This window comes from Podarcis gaigeae (genome assembly GCF_964106915.1).
Source record: "Podarcis gaigeae genome assembly, chromosome: 5".
NCBI lineage: Eukaryota > Metazoa > Chordata > Lepidosauria > Squamata > Lacertidae > Podarcis > Podarcis gaigeae.
In genome coordinates this window covers 76,638,765-76,660,904 of record NC_139681.1, presented here as the reverse complement: position 1 = coordinate 76,660,904, position 22,140 = coordinate 76,638,765, and the positions used below count along the sequence as shown (strand labels likewise).

At 40.4% G+C, this 22,140-nt stretch overlaps 1 protein-coding gene and 1 long non-coding RNA gene across 2 annotated transcripts in view; both read left to right on the top strand.

Annotated features, from left to right (window-relative positions):
• Positions 1-22,140, top strand: part of LOC310845184 — a 589,082-nt gene that overhangs the window by 19,539 nt on the left and 547,403 nt on the right. The window lies entirely within an intron of this gene.
• HLTF (helicase like transcription factor) overlaps positions 72-22,140 on the top strand; it is a 28,027-nt gene continuing 5,958 nt past the window's right edge. The window contains exons 1-21 of the mRNA XM_083739307.1: positions 72-373; positions 2,546-2,741; positions 4,194-4,360; positions 5,723-5,856; positions 6,062-6,159; positions 6,285-6,359; positions 6,496-6,687; positions 7,241-7,345; positions 8,599-8,632; positions 8,969-9,056; positions 9,374-9,450; positions 9,543-9,587; positions 10,091-10,174; positions 10,662-10,756; positions 11,783-11,926; positions 14,212-14,350; positions 16,376-16,511; positions 17,259-17,438; positions 18,932-19,056; positions 19,706-19,884; positions 21,080-21,199. Of these exons, the coding sequence (XP_083595433.1) occupies positions 354-373; positions 2,546-2,741; positions 4,194-4,360; positions 5,723-5,856; positions 6,062-6,159; positions 6,285-6,359; positions 6,496-6,687; positions 7,241-7,345; positions 8,599-8,632; positions 8,969-9,056; positions 9,374-9,450; positions 9,543-9,587; positions 10,091-10,174; positions 10,662-10,756; positions 11,783-11,926; positions 14,212-14,350; positions 16,376-16,511; positions 17,259-17,438; positions 18,932-19,056; positions 19,706-19,884; positions 21,080-21,199 (2,433 nt within the window). The 5' untranslated portion in view covers positions 72-353. The remainder of the gene's footprint in view (positions 374-2,545; positions 2,742-4,193; positions 4,361-5,722; positions 5,857-6,061; positions 6,160-6,284; positions 6,360-6,495; positions 6,688-7,240; positions 7,346-8,598; positions 8,633-8,968; positions 9,057-9,373; positions 9,451-9,542; positions 9,588-10,090; positions 10,175-10,661; positions 10,757-11,782; positions 11,927-14,211; positions 14,351-16,375; positions 16,512-17,258; positions 17,439-18,931; positions 19,057-19,705; positions 19,885-21,079; positions 21,200-22,140) is intronic.

The following is a 22,140-nucleotide window of genomic DNA, read 5'->3' as shown; positions in this document are numbered from 1 at the left end:
TATTATGCTTTCAGGGCGCATGCTCTTTTGGTTTCGGAAACCCGAGCTGCCCCGCCCCCATAACCCCTCTCGCGCGGCGGGCCCATCCTTTCCGGCCTGCTTCATTGGACGCGCGGAAGCGAGTGACGGGTAAGAGCAGCCATTCGGCAGCGGGCGTTCTAGGTCGGCCCGCCCAGTTTCTTCGCGGATTGGGAGCTGCGGCTTCTCGCTTTAACCGGGTTGGCTGACTGTGGAAGCTCTGAGGCGGCTGTGCAGGTTCTTCACCCGGCGACGTTCGCGTGGCGGGCTTTTTCGGTCCTCTCGCTCTCGCGGGGCGTTGCCAGAGCGGCATTTAGGAGTCCGGCGGCCGCGTCATGGCTTGGAGGTTCATGAGGTGGGGGTCTTTTGTGGGGGGGGGGCGCGGAGCGGGTCCCCGAGGGCCTAGGCAGGGAAGAATCATAAATGGGATGAAGCGCGTGGGGAGAGGGGTGGTTCTTCCCGCGTCCACACCCCGAAAGGAGGCCTTGACTTGAAGGGGCTGCAATTGCCCCCCGTTTCTGCCTCAGGCCCCCCTGCCGCTTTTGCACTAGGCCTTTCGAGTTATGGGGCCGGGACCGGTCCTGGTCCTTCTGCCTCTTTAGGCAGGACTTGCCTTGCTGGTCAAGCTCTAAGGCTGCCTGGCGCGGTGTTGGGAGCGGTGCTTTGTGCTGCGGTCTCAGCCTGTAATTTGGTTTTGCATCATCATCATCATTATTATTATTAAATTATTATTTAATAATAATATTGCTGATCAGGGCAATAAATATTACAAAAATGCTAACAAGCGTCCAGGAGCCTTCTTCCCCCGAAAAAAGAAGAAAATGAATTTGGTTAAGTGTTGTGTTACTAAACTAGGGTAAAGGAAAGGTCTGTGTCACAAGAACTTAACCCTGACCGATATATGTGTGCAAGGAAGGTGTTTCCCGGGACTCTGTTTATCATCAAGGACTTTGTTCTCATTCCTGGCCCTTGCATTTCCGGTTTGACCCACCTCTTTGCTCTGGCCTAATAATTTCTTTCTTTCTCACATTTCTTCTTAAAGTACACAGGAGCCAACTCCTAGGGACCATGGTCCCTTTGCTCCCCCAATAAAATATTTGAGGGGGTTGCCCCCCCAGTTGGTGGACCTTGCCATTCACATGGAGTGTGTGAGCCGCATCATGTGGTCAGTAATGTGGGGTGGTGCTTACCTGGGCTCCCCAATATTTAATTCAAGTTTGCACCCCTGTCTAAGTATGTTTGGTGCTGCATCAACTACGGTACATCTTGGAAGTAACATTGATGCACCGCTGACAGACCTATTTCTTCATACCCGTGTTTGCCCTAATTGCTTATAAAAGCAGGATGTGTGTGGTTTGATTTTTCAGAGCATGAGAGGGAGCAAATCCTTCATCACACTCTTGGCACTTACCTTCTTATAGCTGCTGCTACTCTACCATCCAGTGTTTTTCTCCCAAGTGTACTTCTTGGTAGCGACACTCAGCTGAGGAGAGAAGTGTTTACTGCACATATGCACACCCCTTTTGCTTTAAAAAGAATTGCGACCCACATTTTATATTGAATTGGGATAGAATATGTTTGTCATGTCTAGTTTGGTCTGTATAGTAGACTTCAGGCATTCAGAAAGGGGATAATAAGTATAGAATAGTTAATTTCTGCAAAGTCACCATTTCCAGTAACACACAAACTTATTTGGTCTCAGTCCCAAGATTACTGTCTAATGTGGAACATATCACATTCCTTTCTTTGAACTCATCATTCTTTCAGTACTGTCTTCAAGTAGGTTTCCTAACATTTTTTTCCTATAAATGGGTAGCAGATGGCGAGAGAGATTTGCCTAAGGTTGACACATTTTGAATTCATAACTGATTGGAAGTTTGATGGGTAGGTTAATTGCTAGCGGGTTGGCTAACTATTGACAAGTTTACCTTGTTGAGACAGTAGTAGCGATGAAGGTTATCTGAACTGTTTGTGCTAAAGGTTTATTTGTGTTCTGTTTAATTTGTGTTCTCCCCACATTTGGGGGTGTAGTGGGGTGAGACTTTGAACTCACTTAGACACTTATTCCACATGTGTGCATATGTGTGGGGGATTTTTCACCCTTTTTTGTGAATTGCTTAAAAAGTGCCAACTTCAAAGATGTCAAACAAAGATTGCAGTATTGGTTGCTAAACGTGTACAAACCATAGTTATTTCTGATGATTAAAAAAGTAGTACAGATTAAACAACAAAATGTTGCAGTGTGTAGCTTCTGGTCAGGGTATTGGCCTCTCCATATCCCCTTCTTGATTTCTCACCCTATAACAGCCAGTCATTTGGGGTAGGTTGAAATAGATTTAAGCCTAATCCCAGCTGAATCAAAACATTTCTCCAGCAATGTCTTTGAGCAGCTTTCATTTCTGCCCATGAAGGTATTTCAAAAGAGCTCTTATCTGTGAACTAGGAAGTGACCTATCAATTGAACACCCTGCCTCCAATAACAAACAATTCCAAATGAAGTTCTTTAAAAATTCTTCTTTTTTTGCAGCAATTTTGAATGGGAATTGGATCCTGATATATATGGAGATCGGCATTACAATGCTTTTACTCGAGAATTTTATCCCAGCCTAGAAGACCTTATGGGGTCAGATGCTACTATGGTGACTGAAGAAGATACAGATTCAGCTATCTTATTTGGAACTCTGAGAGGCAATGTGGTTGGATTGCGGTATTATACAGGAGTGGTAAGTACAGGAGGAATACAAATTAGTAACTGAGAACTAGATTGCTTGAAAGGAAAAACTAGGTATGTTGTACAAATTCTAGATAACTAGGTTGTTTGTACTCCCAGTAATGAGCAGAGGCGACTGAAGCATTAAGTACCGTATTTTTCACTCTATAACACGCACCCGACCATAACACGCACGTAGTTTTTAGAGGAGGAAAATCCGTAGGCATGCCACCCGTAGGCATTTCCTCCATAACACGCACAGACATTTCCCCTTGCTTTCTAGGAGGAAAAAAGTGAGTGTTATGGTGCAAAAAATACGGTAATTTGCACTTTAATTGTAATTCTGAGGGGGGGGGGGCGGGTAATTCAGGGATGGCTAACCTTTGACAATGTAGTGTCCGTCAAAGGTTGTTGGACTCACAAATCCCATCATCCCTGACCATTAGCCATGGTGGCTAATGAGTAAGTAAATAGGGCTTCCTTGTGAATAGGATTATGTAGGAAAGGGGAAGAGTGATGGCACCGATGGGGGTATTAATATTGTTTGCCTTTTAAATAGCCCCACTCCTGTTTTACATGTGAACTGGGCAAACCCAAATTTAAAGTATGATTGCAAGTAGTCACATCATATGATGGGTTAAGGCTGTAAATAGATGTTCTTGATAGTGGTGCCTTGATTTGGGAATTCCCCTCAGTCTCAAATTCAGTTGAGGTGAGGTAATTAAATTTCTATAGCACCCTTCATCTGTAGATTGCAGGGTGGTTTGTAATATAAAAATCTTCAAGGTGGAACTTATTTTTTTGTGTATAACTTCATCCAGAGCTGTTCACTGAGCCTATTCTACAACAGATTTGGACCTTACTCTACTTCTGTGAGGTGACTGGTATTGCAAGCAAGATCCACACTTCTACTGTGTGTGTATCTTATATCAGATTCCCAATGTGTTAATTGTTCAAAGAAGTGTATTTCTTTAAGTTGAAGCATTGTAGCATATTATAATGTTCCAACTTTGATTATACACTTGGGTTTTGAGGCTAAAGACTGCTCTGAAGTTTAATGTACCTGAAATGTTGAGGGAAATCCTCTATCCTTCTTTAGCTTATATACAGAATGTTTCTAGTACTGTAAAAACTTCCTGTTAGAACAAGGGCTTTTGCATTTTTCTCCAAAATGAATTGAACAGTTTCCACCTTCACTTCAAGTCAGGCTGTCATATTCAAATTCTTTTGCAACGTTAAAGAAATTTCAGCTGCTCTCTGAGCAATGGCATATGGATGATTTTATTACTTTGAAATTTCATTGTGTTTAATATTACTGTAAAAAAACATTGGAAGCAAAATATATATGGTGTAAAGGTAAAACTGCCTTAACAGTGTTTTAAAGATATTTTGGTTGTATTTTGTATTTTGTGTATTTTATTGTGTATTTTGTACATTTTAAATAACGTGAATGCTAATTTTGCAGGTCAATAATAATGAAATGGTTGCACTCCAGAGAGAGCCTAACAACGCATATGACAAAAATGCTGTAAAAGTAAATAATGCGAATGGAGACCAGGTAGGCCACATCAAAAAAGAGCTGGCAGCATCATTGGCATACATCATGGACAACAAGTTGGCAGTGGTGGAGGGGTAAGTATGTAAATGTAGGGCTATTTCCCCTGTTTTCTTGAACAGCAGTCCATTGGTAGTAGTTAGTAAAAATAAAAGTTTGCTACTGTTTATATGATGTGAATCATTCTGATTGTGCCACTAAAATTAGTTTCTAATAAATAAAGTGGGATATCTGGAAGTGGAATCACAATTTGCAGGAAGCAAACTCTATAAACTAAGAAGTCTCAGTATCTGATTGCTGGTTGTGCTGGTGGCTTATGTTGAACAGGTATAGTATAGTGTAAACAAACTTGCAAACATGAAGTGGTTTACTGAATCTGTCACAGATTGATAAGTTCATTGAGGTTTAGAACTGAGACCAGATATATAAGTAATACTTATTCTACTATCTCTTGAAGCATTGCAGAATTAAGGTTAGGTTTTAAAGACCAAGGTTTTCCCTACCTTTAAATTTAATCAATTTTTGCCACTGAATTTCCATACCTTTTTGAAGTGTACTACTAACAAGCCGACAAAGGTCCGTATAGTTAAAGCTATGGTTTTCCCAGTAGTGATGTATGGAAGTGAGAACTGGACCATAAAGAAAGCTGATCGCCAAACAATCGATGCTTTTGAATTATGGTGCTGGAGGAGACTCTTGAGAGTCCCATGGACTGCAAGAAGATCAAACCTATCCATTCTTAAGGAAATCAGCCCTGAGTGCTCACTGGAAGGACAGATCGTGAAGCTGAGGCTCCCAATACTTTGGCCACCTCATGAGAAGAGAAGACTCCCTAGAAAAGACCCTGATGTTGGGAAAGATAGAGGGCACAAGGAGAAGGGGACAACAGAGGACGAGATGGTTGGACAGTGTTCTCGAAGCTATGAACATGAGTTTGACCAAACTGCGGGAGGCAGTGGAAGACAGGAGTGCCTGGTGTGCTCTGGTCCATGGGGTCACAAAGAGTCGGATACGACTAAATGACTAAACAACAACAACACTAACATATTGATTCGGCAATAATATTGTATATGTAAATAGTAGAAACAGGTGGTTCGCTTAATTCTCTCCGCTCTTAAAATCCGTCGTCCCCCCCTTCTTACACTTTCATTCCCTTTCCATTGCATTCTAGGCTCCTTTTATAGTTCATTTCAGGATTGTGATAGTTATAGGTAAAACTAGAACTGATGAGGCTGAGATTCAAATCTCCACCCAAGTATGATGCTTACTTGGCAACTTTGATCCAGTCAGTGTCTCAGTCGAACATACCTCACACGTTTGTTGTGAAGATAAAATCCCCCAGCTATTTGTGTGCATTGTATGCTGTCCTAGTGTTTTGGTTTTTTAAAAGGAAGGGCAGGGTATAAATGTAATAATGTAATGTTTTTCCTTTTCTCTAGGGTTGTTCCTTCTGGAGCAAAGAATATTTTCACTATGCCAGTACAGTTGAGTTTTTGGGGAAAAGCAGAAAATAAGCAAGCGGTTCTTGATCGACTAAAAATGCAGGGCTTTAAATTAGCTCCTCCAGGAAAAAGTAAGTTAAATATTTTATACAGAAACTTAATAGAAATTCCTTTAAGCAAAACATGAAGTATTTCTTAGCTTATTAAACTTCTCTTATTTCGCATCACATCGATCTCTGCAAATATAAAGCAGTTTTGGTCTGCTGATGATGGGAGAGCATTTGCAGTCATTGATTAGTTTCCCCCCCCCCTTCCCCTTTTAAAAATGATACTCAGTTTCAGAATTTAGCGTTGGGACTAGCAAGAAATATGGCAAAGCTGGAACAAGTTACAGTGCTCCGGTCCATGCTGCTGTACAAATGACAACTGAACAGGTACAATGCATGTTTGTTGTTAGAATTTGAGTTGCTGAATGTACTTTAGAACTTTAAACTCTCCTTTTAATAGGAGTAGAGCTTTGGGGTATATTACCTTGTCTAACTTCTCTGTACAATTCTAGCTCAAGACTGAATTTGACAAACTCTTTGAAGATCTGAAGGAAGATGATAAAACGCGTGAAGTAGAAGCGGCAAAGGTAATATATCCAGCACGTCACATTGATAGTGTGTTAGTGCACACATTAAACACTGGCAAAATGCTAGTAAGTTCTCAGCTACAGGTTGCGGTTTCTGCTACAAAAATGTGTATAATATGACACCTTAATTTTCCAGGCTGTTGTAACTCCATTACTTCCACATCAGAAGCAAGCTTTGGCTTGGATGATTTCACGTGAGAACAACAAGGAGTTGCCTCCATTTTGGGAAGAGAGGGAAACCTACTTCTACAATACAATTACCAACTTTGCTGAAAAAACGCGGCCAGAAAATGTTCTTGGAGGAATATTGGCAGATGACATGGGCTTGGTAATTCTAATATTAGAAAGTTGCCTCTGGGAGCCAGTGTGGTGTATTGGTTAGTGCAGGGTTCAGCAACCTTTTTCAGCTGTGGGCCAGTCCACCGTCCCTCAGACCATGTGGTGGGCCAGATTATATTTTGGAAAAAAGAAAGAAAAAATAATGAATTCCTTTGCCCCACAAATAACCCAGAGATGCATTTTAAATAAAAGCACACATTCTACTCATGTAAAAACACGCTGATTCTCGGGCTGGATTAAGAAGGTGATTGGGCCGCATCCGGCCCCCGGGCCTTAGGTTGCCTACCCCTGGGCTAGAGTGTCAGACTATAACTGAGAAGATCCAGGTTCAAATCCCTACTCAACTGCAAAATTTGGTGGGTAACTTTGGGGCAGTCACTGCGTCTCACTTGACCTACCTCACAGGTTTATTGTGACAATAAAAGTGGGAAGAAGCATGTATGCCTCCTTCAGCTCCTTTGAGAAAGGCAGTATAAAAAAGAAATAAATAATACAAACTTAACTTATGAAACAATGTTAATTAAATGTTCAATTTATTTTAGGGTAAAACACTTACTACGATAGCTGTGATACTTAGCAATTTCCATGGTGGCAAACCTCTTCCTGTTAAAAAGAAAAGTGATCAACTGAAGATATTTCCTATTAAGGTAATTTACTGTTAATACCAGACCCCTGCTTGAATTGTATCAGTTCCATCTTCTCATATTTATAAGACAAAAATAATGCAGATATGTAAAGCAAGAAAGAAGGAATGATATATCACTGATGTTCTTGTAGAATATTTGGTATATATACAGTATATATGTGAATTTAATTTATTTGAATTCTACGTGTTACTTGGACTTTTTGCCAAGCCATCTCCACGACTCAGTTTCTTAAAAAAAACAAAAATACCAAAATAAAAACTGTAAATAAAATGTGTTCTATCACCTCTTCTGCAGTAAGTTTTATCCAGCCTACCAAAAGCAGTCCCAAAGAAAAGGATCTTCAGAAGATTCAGGATTTGGCAGTTTTCCAGAAGGAAGTATTTGCGTAGATATGGTTCACTTCTGTCCAGAATAAGAGAGAGCAGATATAAATAGCCATGCCTCACAATTCTGTGTGTCCTGATTTCAGTGGAACTTAGCAAGTATAGGATTGCAGCCTCAATTCTTCTGTAGAATAAGCGCCACATTTTGTCAGAAAGTCGTAACTAGCAAAGTAGAAAGTATCTCTAGCAGCAAGTGCAATCTTCAGTAATATTTTTTCTTACAGGTTGTTCTCAACAGTACATAGATGTATAAATTTATCTAGTTGCTAGTTGGCTTAGATTAGTTAACATTTGGGGCATATTGGAATGGTTTTGTTGCGTTTCTGAACAAAAAATATTGTAATGCCCTAAAAATACTATGTTTCTGGGCAACATGTCTGATGCATTCAGTATAAATCCGTAAGGCCACTAGAGGGTGCTTCCTAAGTAGACACCATGTACCAATCCTGTACTGTACTACAAGAAAGAGACTTAAAATCTCAGAAAATGGTCCGAATGTTGCAATCTTCTGGAGAAGATGGGACAACAGTAGCAGCCAATTAGAAAACAAGGAACAAATTCGAACAAACAAACTGTATTCTTAATTTACAGGGAGGATCTAAAATATATAGTGTTTTAGAAATTACAGCTGCTTGTTGTAAATTTTGGGAAACCTTTGATTGATTGATTGATTGATTGATTGATTGAGGTGAGTGTATTATCTGAATAACTGGAAGTGTCTGAAGTAGTGGAAAACTTACTAACTGGTACTTTGAAGAGCTGTGCTAGCCACATGTTCTTTCAAGTATGTTTCAACTAATTTCCATAAGATTTGTTTTGTTTTTAAACTAAATTTTAGATGCCATTTCAGTGTGTTTATTTTTCTTTTAGAAATGTGTTCCTGCTGTGAAAAATGACCAAGAAGGTAATTTTGATCTGGAAACTAAAATTTGTTTTGAATTCAGTCAGATGACAACTTTCAGTAGAGATTAATTTAAGAAATTATTTTTTTACATTAAATATCCTAATTGATCACCAGTAGCTTAAATTTATGACATGTTGTGGAAAGGGGAATTATTGGCTTGCCTTTGCTTTTGCTTTTATTTTTATTTTGTATTTATTTTTATTATGTATTTTCCATTTCTTACACCATGATTTTAATGTTGTGAACTGCCCTGAGATCTACTGGATAGGGTGGTGTGCAACATTAATTAATTAATAAGTTATTAGAGAAATCATGGGGTTTTTTTGTTTTGTTAAGCACCCAGAATTGGCCTGCAGCTGAATGCTTCTGATACAAAGGAGAGTGATTCTCTTCCATCTCAGTCATCCAGAACCCATCTAAAGAGGTAAGCATATTTTATCTGTTCTTATAAGTCAATTGCAAACGATTTCTGAACTGTTCTCTTCCCCCCTCCCCTGTGTGAGAGAGGGGGTGTTTCTTGGGAGAGACGTTGCTTTCTGGAGTAAAATCAAATGAGTTTTTTAGATGTGCCAAACATGTTGCAAGGTTATCTTTATTCTGGCCCGTTTGGTGACTAGCATATTTTCTGTTCCATGCTACTGTTTGGTAAATTCATCTCTATACCCTATCAATCTAAATGATCAGATAGCGCTTGTGAAATCCTCTATTCATTGTAATCCTTTTGCTTTCTAAATGCTTTAGAGCTATGGGCAAAAAGCCAAAGTATACAGTAAGCAGTGACTCAGAGCCTGAAGAGCAGAACACAGAAATAATGGAAAGTGAGCTTCACTTATTTTTGGGGGGTCATTATATTTGTTTTAACAACTTTATTGATTTCCACACTGTGTTAACACTTTTCTTGTTTTCCCAGCCAAAGTGCAAAAAACGCATCAAGCAACAAGAAAGAGAAGAAAAGGTATGATGCTAGTACATAAAAAATACTACTATCAAAAAGTTATTGTTCCCCCTTTCCAATGAAACCTGATAACAGTATCCTAATGAGGCCTTTCTAACAGAGAGTGTGTGTGACTTTTTGCAGAACTTAAACATATACTGGTGCATAACATATAGTTGTTGGCATGGTGCAAGTGAATGTGTGTTTGCACATTGTCACTTTGCTTATGGATGGGCTGCTTTAGGTATTTGAATTAACTGGCCTGGGGTCTAGTTGTATCAGGACTGGCTCTAAGCTAGGAAGAATAATCTTTGATCTATGATCTGTAATATCTGTATTAATTGTGGTGGCTAAACCTATAGTTCTCATCTTCTTTATACCCAGAAGACAATGCACGGATAGTATGTGCACGAGTGCTCACATGATTGAATGAACAGCTTTTCAAATTAATCTTATTTTAACTAATTTAAATAGGAAATTTTTTCAAATGTATGCCACTATTTAGTTATAAAACATTTTCACAGATTCTTGTGATATTCAAGAGGATAAAGCATTTGCTTCTGCTCTTGAGGAACCAGCCATTTCTTCAAAAAAGACAAAGAAAAAAGGTATCCAAACTATTAAGCTTTTCCTTTTACAATGCCACTTAACATGAAATGCTACACAGTATACTTTTTAACAAGCCTGTAGTTGGGAAGGAAAGGAAGACATCTGAAACTTCTGTACTGATTGAACCATGTAAAGCGATTATTCCTAGTTGGTGGTATGCAGACCCTAGGGGCTCTATGTAACCCACCCAGGGGCTATGTGGCACCATTAATATAACAAAAACTATCATAGAGGTATCAAAATTTTCAAAAGTAAGGGGTCCATGGCTTGGCTTTTGAAAAACAGGGGTTGCAATATTTAGCTAATTGGGAACTACTGGTGTAAATGATTGAATTCCTATTCAGTAGTTAAAGCAAAAATGGGAATAATACATACTTAGGATTAGAAATGATAGTAAATAATTGCAAATTGACTGGATACATCTAAAAAGGACTACATGGAAGTCCTGTGCAGTTACATTGCTAATTATTGTTTTTCCTCTTAAAGGTGTTGTTACTGTTCAGCATAAGAAAAATGAAGGTGAAGAGACACTTGGGACAACACTGATCATTTGTCCACTTTCTGTCCTAAGTAACTGGATTGTAGGTTTTAAATTTAAATAATTGTGCTTTTCTAAGATAAAAAATATGGCACCTTAACTTCTAAAAAGAATGTTAAAGTGAAGATATATGGGGATTAGAATTTTAATACAGCCTAAATGTTCATAACCAAGATTTAAAGCGCAATCATATTTATTCATATATCCTGTTGAATTCATTGGGGCTTATTCTAAGGTAAACATAGAATTGCAGCCAGAGTAATATAATTTAAGGCGGTTGATGATGAACCGAATGGGTTGGGTATTTCTAATGTTGACTGTGCCTCCAGCCTTGAAACTACAGTATGCAAGTTGCTCTCATTATTTTTCAGCAGAACAACTTCCATTGTAGTCTCAATAAATCTGAATTAGGCTTACTCTTACTGTGCTCTATCAGGAAGGGCTGTGGCTCAGTGGTAGAGCATCTGCTTTGCCTGCAGAAGGTCCCAGGTTCGATCCCTAGCATTTCCGGGTAGAGCTGGGAGTGCCTCCTTTCTGAAAGATGGAGAGCCACTGCCAGTCAGTGAATATAGTACTGAGCTAGATGCCCCAAGGGGACACGGGTGGCGCTGTGGGTTAAACCACAGAGCCTGGGACTTGCTGATCAGAAGGTTGGCAGTTTGAATCCCTGCGACGGGATGAGCTCCCGTTGCTCGGTCCTTGCTCCTGCCAACCTAGCAGTTCGAAAGCTCATCAAAGTGCAAGTAGATAAATGGGTACCGCTCCGGCGGGAAGGTAAACGGTGTTTCCGTGCGCTGCTCTGGTTTGCCAGAAGCGCCTTAGTCATGCTGGCCACATGACCTGGAAGCTGTACGCCGGCTCCCTCAGCCAATAAAGCGAGATGAGCGCCGCAACCCCAGAGTCTGCCACGACTGGACCTAATGGTCAGGGGTCCCTTTACCTTTTTAAAGATGCACCAAGGGTTATGATTCCTATGTTCCCGACTGTAGTATAGCTTAAAAACCTCTTGACAGACTACAGTTGTTGAGCCATCAGTTAATCGCAACCATCTGGTTAATTTTTATTTCAGGATCAGTTTGAACAACATGTGGATCCGGGCGTTCACTTGAACATTTACGTTTACTATGGCTCGGAGCGCAGCAAAGATCCAGCGGTACTTTCAAGACAGGATGTTGTATTAACAACTTACAACATTTTAGCTAGTGACTATGGAGTAAGTATGGTGAAAAGTTGCAGCAAGATAAAGAAAAGCAGTTTTTACATAATAAATATTTGACTTTTGTTCTAAAATACAACCTAGTAGTCTTAAGCTTTTTTCAAATCACTGCCAAATGCTCCATTGTATTCCTTTTGTTTTTTAAAAACATGTAATCTGCTTTTCCCATTGTATGAGTCTTTAGTTCAGAACAAGCATATATATACGAAGGAGGTTTTTGTCTTGCAGAAGGGCGTCTCCAAACATAAACTGCCATCGCTCATCTCATATCATCAGCCTTGACCTCTTTCTCCAGATGGGTGCTGGATAAAACTGGCGCACTTGACAACTACAGGGGCAGGGTTCCTCTGTGAATCTGCAGTTCTAATCACAGAGAAAATAGGCTTTAATATTTTCTGGTGTCTCCAGTTGGTAGAAAGTGGGATGAGATGGCAAATGTTCTCTTTTACTCCCGCCCAGATGTTTTAGTTTCTAATGGCTTCCAGTCACTAATGGTTTCTATGCTTTTATCTTAAACAGTTTAATGTTTTATACTTGAGGTGTTCATTATACTCCAGCTGCACTATGATGCACTTTCATATAGGTTGTTATATTTTATTATACTGTAATTTTTTTGGGATTCTATCCAACTAAGTCATATTCAGAGCAGACTCGCTGAAATTGATGGACGTGACTAACTTGAGTTCATTGATTTTCAGTGGGTCTCCTCTGAGTACAACTTAGTTGGCTACAACTCTTGGAGTCTTGTTCTACCTGGCATTAAGTGCTTAAATTACTGTAATGGATAGCTTGGAAATAACTCGGATGTTATTCTAAGTCAGCTGTTGCAGAAGAAGTAGTAAAAATAAGTGAAATTCTGTACCTGGAAGCTCTCAAGGCTTTTATGTTTTCCAGCTGGGCAACAGAAAGATAAACATTTGGTTCCTGCTCTTAGAGCTTGAAAATGATATTAGTTCTGAGAATTGCATACCTTTTAAGGAAGTTAAGTGGAGACTGATCTTTGTAAATGTAGATGTGGGCATTTAAAAACAGATCCACTGTTCGTTGGGTGTGCATGCCTTAAGTAGCAGTATAGCAGTTTTAAAAGCACATGCTCAAGTAGCAAATCTTTTACAGCAGTTTTAAGTTGCAACTGATGTTTGGAGAGTGGGGGTAATTGCGGTGGAGAGGATACAGCTCAGACTGTATAGTAATACTGGGACTATGTGTGGTGGTGCGGTGCCTGGTGGCTGTGACTTTTTTGTCTGTTTAAGAAGCTGACACAATCTTGCCTTCCTCTGCCCATTTCTTAGGTGATATTATTAATTGCATCTTGATGTGGGTGCTCACCCTTGGAAATAGAGTAGAAAACTTTGTTTTTTCTCATACAGCTCCAATGGAAACACTTGTAAAATACTGAGCTGTTTTTGGCACCTGCTAAAAATGTTTTTCTTTAGGCAAGCATGTCCAGTCATGTAAATTGGATGTGTATTTTATTATGCAATTTTATTTTGTAGTGTGTGTGTGTGTGTGTGTGTGTGTGTGTGTTATATTTGAAACTACTTATTCTGTTTATGTTTAGATTTTATTTTTGGTCAACTTTATATGTTATGTAAACTGCTTAGAAGTTTAGTGATTGTAATCCTATTAAATAAACAAAAGCTCTTTCTGGAGTGAAATAGGGCCTGTATTACACTTCCATTTTCTCTGTCCCTTAAAGACAAAACTCCAGTTGCTTAGCTGCTGCTTTTTTAAAAATCATATGACTAACAGTTCTATTGATACGTTCTGATGACTGTCATGGGAATAAATTTAACAAATCGGTGTAGTATCTGCTTTAGATGTGAACTGTAAGTAGATCATGCTGTATTTAAGCCGTTCAAATAATTTCCCATATCTTACACTGTGTGTGTGTGTGTGTGTGTGTGTGTGTACATACACACACCTGTGATCTGGGGGCAAGTGTGGCCCTCCAGGTCCCTCTATCTGGCTCGTGGGGCTCTTTCTAGGCCACACACCTTACTTGAGTATTTTTATTGGTTGAAATTGTCCTTATAATGCCTCTTGCATTAATTGGGTTGGATTTTCAGTGAAGCAGCAAAAGTGATTTGGCTTCCAGGCCTTCATGCACGCTTGATGTAGCTGACTTCCTCTATTCCTCTTCATAAAGGTTACATATATTCTTCTGGAATAGAGAATGAAAGCAAAATGGTGTCTTTTTATTTTTTTTAAGTCACTGTTTATTTTACAGAGTTTACTTATATCCTTAAAGTACTACAGCCATTATTTAAATTTTGTTCTAGGCCAGAGGTAATAGCCCTTTACACAAATTAAAATGGCTGAGAGTGGTGTTGGATGAAGGACACACAATACGAAATCCAAATGCTCAACAGACAAAAGCTGTACTGGACCTAGATGCACAAAGAAGATGGATTTTGACAGGTAATTATGCCAAAGGGAGAACACTGCAGCAATGTGTTAATTGACTATAAGAGTTATGCTGATTTCAGTAAGGTTTTTCAACAGTACTGCGATGCATTATGTCTCTTAGTTTGTTTTGCAGTCTGTAAAATTGCTTTAGTTAAGACTGTAGCTTGCTACTTGCTTTGGGGCACGTGTGTATGCACTCCTCCCTCCAGGGAGCATTCAATTAGCAAATTTCAGCCCAAGCAGGAGCAATCAGTGCAGTGGGATAGTACTGCACCACCCTATTGACAGCACTGTTGCTTCCACTTCGCAGTATGGGGCAGGGCAGTAGCAAGGTCAGGGCTTGTATGGGCAGATCAGCAGAGTCAATGTGGCACTCTGGGCTGCCATTCTGCCACTCTGATCTGCTCCTGCACCATCCTGGCAAACAGTAGAGACCCCACTTTTGGAAGGGTGGCATTGCAGCAGCACCTTGTCTGCAGCTGCTCTTGAGCATGTTGAATTTAGCAGCCTGTAAGAGATGCAAGAGCAGTTCTGCTAGGGATGCAACATCTGTATTTCCTTCCCTTCTGATCATACTAGCTGCTTGGCATTGGAGCCAACCAGAGAAGCAGCCAAAACTACTGTCCTATTCCAGTGGTAGTGCTGTTCCTGCTTTGAGTGCCTGATGTTGCTCAGGGGGCGGTATGAATGTCTTTGCTGGAAAAAACTGCATTTGTAGTGCATATGCAGACATTTTCTCACCTTCAGATGATACATCTCTGAGAGCAAGCACCTTTTCTACTGTATTTTTCTGCCTGTCTCCAGCACTGCTTTTACTTTTCCAGTCATAAATTCCTGCTGCAAAAATGCGGCCAAAGTGGCTGCTTCCTGTTCTGAACAGTTCAATTGCTCATCAAACAGTGAAGAAATTAGTTCATGAACTGATGGTGTTACTGTTAAAACCCGATTTGAAGCCATGGTTGGACTAGATTCAAATTCTTAGCACTGTTTAGTTTTAATGGACTACTGGGATCAAACCCATAAACTTAGATTAAAGAAAGCATCTCTCCCAGGACAGCAATTGTTCCTGGCCTTAAAGTTTAAATTTTCACTTAATTATACAACTGAATAATAGTTTGAACCGGGAAACCTAGGCTGTGAAAAGCCGGCCATCGCACCCTTTTCTTCTGCCACATCATATCCAACTCTCGGGGAAGCATTTATTGAGGACTGGTGGGAGAAACAATAGGCTCAAAAGTCAGCTTCTGCCAGCCCTGTTATATGGGCTGATAATCCAGAGATCCAGCCCATTTTTAACTTGCTGATTATAGTGGAGTATTGAAGTTGACATTAATATTAAAATGAAAAAGCAGCTTTGTAAACAAATGCATCAATGCAGTTTAAGCCCAAGAATATTTATTTCCAGTGTAAACTCTTATTTTGATCAGGCTCTATGTCTTTTAGGTAATGACTGTACCTGACTAAAGATGTTTCGAAAGCTAAGCAAAGTAGATGCCAGAACTGTTGCATTTTGCAGTAGTGAGGGACTTCATTATTTACAAGGAGGCACTGCTTTTAAAAAACCATTTTTAATTCATGAAATAAAATCATCAGGATCTAGTGCCAGAATGTGTTGATCCAAAATAATAATCGATGATACAGTCTTGCAACGGCGTGTGGGTTTCCATCAGCCTGCAAGTCAGCCAATCATCTTAAGGCAGGTTCATGTAAATGTAACTTTATAGGAAATTAACAAATGTTTTAATATGTGAAATTGATTTTTAAAAAACCTGCCCAGTAGACGCTAACTACTAATGGTAGAGTGGTACTTAGCAATATTTTGGTGTGATTTTAAAGAATAAGACATAATAATATTTACCTAAGAATTCAAGCTGATACATTGATACAAATGCCAAAATAATTTTTTGGCAAGTTTTTTATACTTGTACAAGGATATTTTTTGTTTACCCAGTCTTTACTATTGTTTCTGAGTGAATTTTATGTGGTGTAATCATAATGTGTGGCATGTTTTTCTTTTGTCTTTCTTCTTCCTTTTAGGCACACCTATTCAGAATTCCTTAAAGGATTTGTGGTCTCTTCTTTCCTTTTTAAAGCTGAAGCCTTTTACAGATAGAGACTGGTGGCACAGAACAATCCAGCGTCCTGTCACTATGGGAGATCAAGGAGGGCTTAAGTATAAAATGTTTCTAGTTTCTAGTTTTCTAATACATATCCTTGATAAGTTCCGTATTTTTTGCTCTATAGGACACACTTTTTCCCTTCCAAAAATGAAATGTGTGTGCGTCCTATGGAGCGAATGCAGACTTTCGCTGAAGCCTGGAAAGCAAGAGGGGTTGGTGCGCACTGACCCCTCTCACTCTCCAGGCTTCAGGAAGCTATCTGCAAGCCTGCGGAGCGCAGCAGGAGTGCCCGCCGGGCTCCCAAGGCTTGCGGATAGCAACCTGCAGAAGGCTTGCGGATAGCAGCAAGCTCCGGGAGCGAAGGCGAGGTTGCGCGCCACTCCTGGACCCGTTCTGGGGGCTGGGGTCGGGGGAAGCTCGGGCTTCCCCCGCCCCAGCTCCGTGGCTAAAAAGGAAGCCAAGACATCCCGCTGGCTGTCTTGGCTTCTTTGCTCTTTGGGGCTGTGGGGGGGGGGTAAATAATTCCCTCCCTTTATTCCCCCCCAAAAAACCCTAGGTGCGCCCTATGGTCCAGTGCGCCCTATAGAGAGAAATATGCGATGCATTTTGTAAAGATCAGTACGAAGATCAGTGGGTTATACATAAATTGAATGATGTGTGAAGAATACAGACTTCATTTAAATTTCTTTTAGTAAAATACAGAAAATTTGCAGTTTTCACTGGGTATACAAGACTGAGCAACTGAGATATAAAATATATCTGAATTTAAAGCCTCACGGGTGCTTCTTTTGTCTTGCTAGGCGTTTACAATCCCTAATTAACAGCATTACACTTCGAAGAACTAAAACAAGCAAAGTTAAAGGGAAGCCAGTTCTGAAGCTCCCGGAACGCAAAGTATTCATTCAGCATATTACACTTACAGATGAAGAGAGCCAAATGTATCATTCTGTGAAAAACGAGAGCATTGCTGCTGTTAAGAGGTAAATAGTGCCAGCTGTTAAGTGGAAGAACAGAATTCCATTAGGTTGCATTCAGTAATTGTTGTAGTCTGATTTTTTTATCTTGCATGTCTTATAATGCGATACCAAATACGTCTACTCAGAAATAAGCCCTGTTGGATTCAGTAGGACTTAACTCCGAGGTAAGTGTATACAGTGGTACCTTGGTTTATGAACTTAATCCGTTCCAGAAGTCCATTCTTAAACCAAAGCGTTCTTAAACCAAGGCGTGCTTTCCCATAGCAGCGAGGGACTCAATTTAAAAATGAAATGCACTCAACAGGAAGCGAAACATGTTTTTATTCCAAGGCAAAGTTCCCAAACCAAAACACCTACTTCTGGGGTTGCATCATTCTTAATCCAAGTTGTTCATAAACTAAGCTGTTGTTAAACCAAGGTACCACTGTATAGGATTGCAGCCCTGTAGATTCCATTGTAATAAAACTCCATGGAATGCAATATTAAGACTCCCAAATTTATATATTTTTATAAATTTTATTTTCAGTTTTCATATACATATTAGACTTCCCTTTCTCCCCCCTTTTTTTGGTTTCTTGTCTTACTTGAAATTTTTAGCTGCATTTTTCACATTACTCCTTTTTAAAGTTATTATCTTGAGAATACTTGTAACTGCTTGATTTAAGGAAACTTGAAGCTGTATGCCGGCTCCCTCGGCTAGTAAAGCGAGATGAGCGCCGCAACCCCAAAGTCTATCACGACTGGACCTAATGGTCAGGGGTCCCTTTACCTTTACTAATGCATTTAATTGCATGCCATGATTTTTTCAATATTACACAAATGATCCCCACTCTTTAATATGTGTGTGTGTGTGTCTGTGCGTGCGCGCGCGCGCACACACACACACACACACAATATTAAGACTCCCAAATTTTTGGATTATGTAGAAATTTAATTATTCTTCCTTCAGTGGCCAGCACATTAGCTGTTTTTGTTGCAATTGGAATAGTACTAACAAACTACCATGATATTTTAATCAGATTAGTACTCTTCAATCGCAACATGGATTATTAAAAGGATGGTTGAGAAAACGGGAACATCTGCTGCAACTGTTCAGTGACTGCTTGGTCTGTTGTATACAAATAAAACTGCATTGTCAGGCGGAATGCTGTTCTCAAAACAGGGCATGAGATTTTAACTAAGTGGCTCCTGCTAATGCCATTGTTTTCCAGTCCATTATGGAGGGTTAAATGACATGGGAAGCAAAATGGATACACATACATTTACACATCCCTTACACTGAGGTGCCTCATTTGATAGCCTGGATTGTAATCCTTGGTTAAGTCACTGTTTCCAACTGTAATGGTATGGTAAATATGACCTAACAAATCCTGCAAAATTCTCTAATTATTATGGCACAAGAGAGAATTGGGCCAGAATTCGGAGGATTTGTGGATCACAGCTCAAGTATTTAAACTGTAACACTTGCTTTATTTAATGTCAAAATTATCCTGCAGGTATTTCAATGATAGAAGTGTCTTGACCCACTATGCAGATGTTCTTGGTGTGTTGCTCAGGCTGAGACAGTTGTGTTGTCATCCATGGCTCTGTACAAGTGTGTCCTCATCCAGTGATACAGAAGGTAAGTATTCCCATGTTCTTTTAAAAACATAGGAGACCTTTAATCTCAGGTGCTTACACTTCTTGGTTTACGGCGGTTGCTGATGACCCAAATGGGTTGGGTAGTATCTCTCTGCACGTGACAAAGGCAAGAGACAAAGAGCTCCACAGTAAAAAGTTGTGTGTCACCCTTCTATCGATGCGCACCTGCCAGTTGTTTAGTGTTCAGATCTGTGTACCGTATATACTCAAGTATAAGCCGACTTTTTCAGCACATTTTTTATGCTGAAAAAGGCCCCCTTGGGGGGGATAATAAAAGTTCTAAAACATTCCAATCCTTTAGGGGCATCTTCCATGAAAAAACCTAAATGCCACCATCCCAGCCCAGTGAGGACTAACTATGGTCACCACCTACAGAATGTTGAGAATCAACTGGAAAATAAAAAGGGAAAATCAGGAGGCTGGGAGAGTGAGATGAAATAACCTGCTAGTTAGGGGAATGGCTATCTAGAACCTTCAATAAGAAGAAATCCTACTAGAAGATGAAATACATGGCAACATTTTGTTGTAGATCCTGCTGAAATAGATGCACCTTTGTGGTTATCTTGCACTGTGATACTTTAACCCTGTAACATTGCTCTTTTTAATTTTTTGTGTATGCGTCTGGACAGCTAATAGTACCCCTGAAGAATTGCGTAAGAAATTAATAGAAAAAATGAAGTTCGTGCTCAGCTCTGGATCAGATGAAGAATGTGCCATTTGCTTAGAGTCTCTGAACTTTCCTGTGATAACACACTGTGCCCATGTGTTCTGTAAACCATGTATCTGTGAAGTCATCCAGAGAGAGAAGGTTAGTTATTACCTTTACGAAACTGCAGTGAAAGCAGTTTATATCAGTGGCCAGTAGGGCTACTGTTTTGATAAAACAGGTTAATACTCCTTATATTTTATTTTAATTTATTGCCATCAAAACTAATGTACTGACTTTTCTACATTCTACTGCATGTATTCTTCTTGATTCTGACCTTATGATTGTATTGACCTGCACAGGGTTTTTTGTTTTTGTTTTTGCATGTGTTCATGATGGCTCCACATTAGACTGAATTGGTACATTGGACAACTTTAACTTGTTTAATTTCAAGGTTTTGCTCAATACCTTTTTGTCATAATTTCATTGCTGTTGCATGTTTTTTGGTGAGAGGAGGGAAAATGCATAATTATGCTACTAATGGTTAACAGGTCCTACATGGCATTCTTAATTCTTTCGTGGGGGAGTATTGCCACCCACATCATGTCAAGCCAAACAGCAGATCAAAATTGGTAAATATCACTCCTGTGCAAGTCCTCGTTATTATTATTTTTTAAGAAACCCAAATGCACATTGCTTCCCATCTCCATTTTGTCTGTAGTGAGACGTAATTATGGGGTGGTAATATTTGCTGTTACGCATGTCTGGCAAATTATTTTGTTTTGAAAAGCTATGAATGCCCTGAGCAGGAAAAGGCAGTGGAGGTTGGGGACGAGTGATTGCAGAGAGGGACAAGAAACACACACAGCCCAGGTACATTCCATCAAGTTCCACCCAGTGGGGTGGAGGCAAGCAGTGGACAAGCAAAGAATATTCATGATTGAAGAAAAACAATGTGTGGAAACTAACGTGCTAAGCCCACACATAGACAGCCTGATCTGAATGACCTGTCTGCTCTGTAAAGCCCCTGTCAAACCAACCTTCATCTAAATAGAGCTCTAGCCCACAGCAATACAATTAATGGTGCCCGTAAGCCAAACTGTATCTAGGAAAAAAGGGAAGGGGACTCCGATGTCAATTGTTCTGTACACAGTATGGTTTGACTTGTTCATGGTAGAATGTTACCTCCAAAGAGACCTGATTAATTCTTTGTAGTATTCACTTTGTATATTGTATATTACCCTCTTCAAAAAACCACTGAATTACTAACGGAAGCATAATACAAAAGCTAGCCTTTAAACATGCAGATCACAACAGTGTATTTCTCAGAACTATAAACTTGTGTTGTCTTTTTCAGACAAAAGCCAAATGTCCTCTTTGCAGGAAAGAGGTTGGATTAGAAAATTTAGTAGAATGTCCTCCAGAGGAACTGGATAGTGGAAAAAAGCCTGGCCAAGAATGGGTATCTAGTTCAAAGGTAAATGTCAGATTAGAACACTTCATTCTCTGTATTCTGTGGTATGCAAAATATGTTCTTAATTCGTTTTGCATTAAAATGCACCAAAACATTACACTCTAGATAATTACCACACTGGCTAAATTTTGATACATGGATTGTGCTTAGTAACAGGAAAGGGCATGAGTTAGCCACTTTTTATGTTCAGTCTTCTTGGTCCTACTTCTTCCTTCTTCCTTACTGATTTTTGATGTCTTTTTCCTCTGTGCCCTCATTAAGGACCTCTTCTGAGGGCCGGCGGGGGGCAAAAGTCTTTGCTCCCCCCTGCCTGCCTTCCCGGGAGAGCGGAGAAATGCAGCGCTGCGTTTCTCCGCTCTCCCGGGAAGGCAGACAGGGGGGAGGCAAAGACTTTTGCCCCCCGCCCACCTTCAGAAGAGGTCCAGAGGGCTCTCCAAGCGGCGAATGTCTCCCCCTCGCGCGGGGCAGCAGGCTGCTATCCGCAGCCTAGGCGGGAACTCTTCTGAAGGCTGGCTGGGGAGAAGGGCTTTTCTTCCCACCGCCAGCCTTCTGAATGTTGGCGGTGGGGAGGAAAACCTTCCTCCCACTGCAAGTCTTCAAGACAGGTCCGGGAACAGAGGAGAAGCGCTGTGCACCTTCCCCTCTGTTCCCGGACGTGTCCTGAAGGCTTGCGGTGGGAGGAGGGCTTTCCTCCCCACTGCCAACATTCAGAATGCTGTTCTGAAGGTTGGCGGTGGGGAGGAAAAACCCTCCTCCCACCGCAAGCCCCGGGAACAGAGAAGCCCTTCGCGCCTTGTCCTCTGTTCCCGGACCTCCCACCGCAAGCCTTAGGACAGGTCCGGGAACAGAGGAGAAGGCGCGCTGCGCTTCCCCGCTGTCCCCGGAGATTTCCCTATGGGCTTTCGTCATAGGGAGATTTCCCTATGGGCTTTCGTCATAGGGAA